At 33.3% G+C, this 4148-nt stretch overlaps 1 protein-coding gene across 1 annotated transcript; it reads right to left on the bottom strand.

The window, feature by feature from the left end:
* Window positions 1–1274: 1274 nt before the first annotated feature.
* LOAG_04696 (hypothetical protein) lies at window positions 1275–2572 on the bottom strand (the record flags this gene model as incomplete). Its single annotated transcript, XM_003140233.1, has 2 exons — window positions 1275–1520; window positions 2507–2572. The coding sequence occupies 2 exons, from the start codon at window positions 2570–2572 to the stop codon at window positions 1275–1277; spliced, it is 312 nt and encodes a 103-aa protein (XP_003140281.1).
* Between the last annotated feature and the right edge of the window lie 1576 nt (window positions 2573–4148).

Raw genomic sequence — 4148 nt, 5'->3', positions numbered from 1 at the left:
CACACACACACACACATATACAGCCACAGACACACACACACACACACACACACATACCTATTATTACTTCTCGTTACGAAACAAATCAATAACAATGTAAACAAATGAAGCAGAAATAAATGAATCGTTCTAACACACTCGAAATGACCATATTAATTAAAATTAGGTTTACAATTCAACACGAGATCAGAAAATGATCAGTAATTATCAATAAATAAACCTGTTGATCAAAACAATATCGAAATAATCGAACATACATTAATAAATTAATGGTTATTTATTGATCTGGAAAGACCTGTTCTTACTATAATAGTCAGTGGAAGCGAAATTATTTAGAAATGATAAAACCACGACTTCAATATTTGTCATATTTGCATCATAAAATGAGAACCATTTTTACATTTGAATTTTTGTCTCAAAATTTTTCAATTCCTCACCCATCTGTTCTTGAAAAAAGAAAAACAAATGAATAAATCGATAAAAATTTTATCAAAGTACATCATTATCAAAGTCCCCCTATCAAAGTACATCATTTGTAAATATACAAATAATTAAGTTAGATTTTTACTGTAAGATACATACCTAATGAATGTCAAGAACTTGATCAGTGTTTCATTAGTAAAACCAAGTTTTTTCAGTAATTCGTCAAGCATCCAATTACGAGAACCATAGAAAGAAGTATGAGGAGGACGGAAATTGCAAGGAATTTTAAATATGTTTCCATATTTGGGTAATATTACGCTTTTCGACAAAAGATTTTTACGCAAACTAGTAAGTGAAATTAGCGAGTACTACAATAATTGTATTTATTTAGACAATGTGTCCTAAAGTCGGGTTATGGAAACCGGAAGAGGGAAGAAGTCGTGTAGCAATTAATCTAAATAATTTAAGGAAAGATGTAGTTCTCTCGTCCTGAAATAAAGTATTTCATATTGTGTATAATTTAGGAGAAAAATTTAGTTAAAGTTACGTAAGTTTCAAATATTTAACAAATTTAAAAGAATTTTGAAGGTTTATAAACCTCTTCCAGTCGAAAAACAACAACTATTAGTACACTTCAGATGATCAAACGATTTCGGACAACTTTTTTTTTCGAATAATCAAATTCTAAAAGTACAAAATATAAAAACTGAAATTGTCGAAGATTTCGTAGGTTTATTTTTGTTGTTATTAACTCCGCAATGTTAATAGTAACCTTTATTGGTCTTATACGATATGATACAATATCGTACTGAAACAGTGATGGGGACGAAATGAATAGTACACAATAAGTATTAAAGGATACCAAACGGTGTTGTCGCTCGTGCTATTGAACTGTCATATTGCCGCCTTTCTGCCGTTGAACCGTTGTTGTGGTTCAGTGTCTGACTATGCTGTCTCCTTGAATGCCTGAGTGAACTCAGCGAGTTGTCGGATTGCGAAACCGCAGATGTCGGAATGAGTAACTGCGGAAGCGGAGCGGTCGGTGCTCGAGCTTTTTGGATTTTGTAACTGCTCGTCCAGATGATTAATCCTAGCCTCTTTTACAGTGCGAGTGGTTTAACATACCAGACACACTGGTTTAACTGCCGGCCTAGAGGCTCTTTAAAAAATTTCGATATCTACACATAAGTTCTTCACGACATTCGGACAACTGTAAGCTTGATTGACAGAATGGAAAAAGTTTACAACAAAGGACTGTCTGCGACACCTAAACGTTGCAGTTAAAATTGATTAGAAAATTGGGAGTTGGATTTGGATAAATGATTTATCTACTTTAGCTATCGGATTTATTAATTTCGTGTAATGAATCATTTACTTGAGAATATCCTGAATTCTAATTAAAACAACATTTTTTAGGCTTCACCAACAGAAATCAAAGTATGATAAACTGAAAAATGATTGGTCACTCAATCGCATCCGTGCCGTGATACCAGTTTAGATACCATCAGAAATGTATTGTAGAACACAAAGAATTAAAATTAAAAATAAACATATTTCATACAAATATAATCGATTCCTAATGCAAATTATAACAAGGTTAGATTGCAACTTGTTGTATAAGTTTACCTTTAATCTTTCAATGTCATTTCGTGTCATGGGGATTTCCCATAGCAAGGTTCCACTGTGGGGTTTGAATTGTGGTTAGCGCTGGAGTTCAGTATATGCTTGGTGATGCATTTGAGTAATAGGACTGACAACACAACAGGGCTAATGATGATGAGTTAAGCGCGTTTGTTAAGGACGAAATGGTTTTTCTGAGTGGGATGAATGCCTGAAATCTTCAAATACGACAACCTCCGTAGATTTTTAAAAGAGCGAATTTACTTCAAATTACACAACTTGTATTTTTCAAGTTCGCAATTATCAAATCCTTCATCTGTTCTAATAATTTTCAGACAGCAATAACTGGATCGGACATCTAAACTGGTATCAGAGCACGAATGCCACCGTGTGGAACCACTGTGACCTTATTTTTTATTTGATTTTATTTATTCATCAATTCGCATTTTGATAGTTCGCATACTCCGTAGTTCTGCTGATTCAGCAAACTGCTGTTTAAATGAAAATTATGCGAAATCTGTCTGGTCATAACACAGTCACATCTGAAATATAATTAGTCTTTTTCGCCTGGTTTTAATTAACGAGCGGAATTAACGAGTGAATATCTTTCTCCATCTCAAAAGGGGAAATACAAATTGTTATTCAGTCATGATTTTTTAATATCACTAATTGGTTAAGCGTTTTTAAACGTCCCATCTCTCGCACTCCATCAATTTTCTTTTCCATATTCTCAGCTATTCCTCTTACTTCACAGTAAAGATTTCCAACCTCCTTCCCGTATACATTCCTTCCCTTAAATATTAAAAAGTTCAAGGTTTCGCTAATTTATTTAAAAATGGATGATGGAACCCTCTTGTGGTCGCGACACCACAATAACCAATTCTTTTGATTGCCAGATGGATGGGCCCCCGCACTAAGCGTCTAACGATGAATCGATTGCCAAAGACTTGGAACATACCAGCAAACGACGATGTTGACACTTACTATTCGCAGCGTCCCTATCAGATTAGAGATTAAGAGATGTTTTATCTGCAACAACAAAATAACTTCAAAAAGAGAAAATTAAGATGCAGCACAGGAACAAGACAACAAACCCCCAACTAATACTCTGCCCAAAAATCCATTACGCCTATATAAACCTAATCTTCCGGTGATTATTAACATGGAAGTACTAAACTGCATCATGCTTCAATAATTACTGTTTTACTGAGATGTTTTGAAACATATTTCCCCGAAATACTCAGGAGACAACCGCAAAAGTTTTTACTGTAAAACAGTGTTTACGATAGCATTAATCATTTTAAAATTGATCAAAGGAAAAACAGAAACATAAATGCAAGCATTTTATACAATGCAAAGCCATAACATGTAAGATGGTGCAGCACGTAATATTCATCAGCCAAATCCCTAAATTAAAAATAAAAGGAAATGACAAAGAATAAGGTAGCATTCACATGATATTTTAACTTTGAAAATAATAAGGTAGCATTTACATGATATTTTAACTTTGAACATACAATTTCCAACCAACAAAATAAAGAATAACAAGAACTTAACAAGCAAACTGAAACAGTGCAATAATACCATAGAGTTTCGCTCATAAAATATGCAGTTTTAATAAAAACCAATAGTACAACAGCAATGTTGACATATGATCTACAATAGCTTTATATCTTATAACTACACATCTTATATCTCTATATCTTATAACATATCGTTCCAAGGAAGGAAATATTTGGATAAGTTTGATATCCTGGATAAGATGCATGTTTTACGTCATCCGAATAATCACTTCTTCAGAAAGACTGCGAGAACATATTGTTATTATCAACCATTATCCTGTAGCAATTTAATCTTTCTTCCTTTTGCCTTTGAATCTCGTTCTAGGCATATATTACAAAACTTTAGTCTTTTTTATGATATCTGCAGAAATTAATATCACATCCCAAACAATAATACTCTTCCATTAAACAACACAAACATAAACCCTTATGTCACATATTAAAGAATATCAAGAAGACCTCCTCCTACTGGAGACAGTATCAGAGGTAGAAACAATCAAATAGAACTACAATTCTGGAAAGATTCCTGTATAAACAAAACGC

Source organism: Loa loa (genome assembly GCF_000183805.2).
Source record: "Loa loa unplaced genomic scaffold supercont3.244, whole genome shotgun sequence".
NCBI classification, from domain to species: Eukaryota; Metazoa; Nematoda; class Chromadorea; order Rhabditida; family Onchocercidae; genus Loa; species Loa loa.
This window is presented reverse-complemented; position numbering and strand designations above follow the sequence as displayed.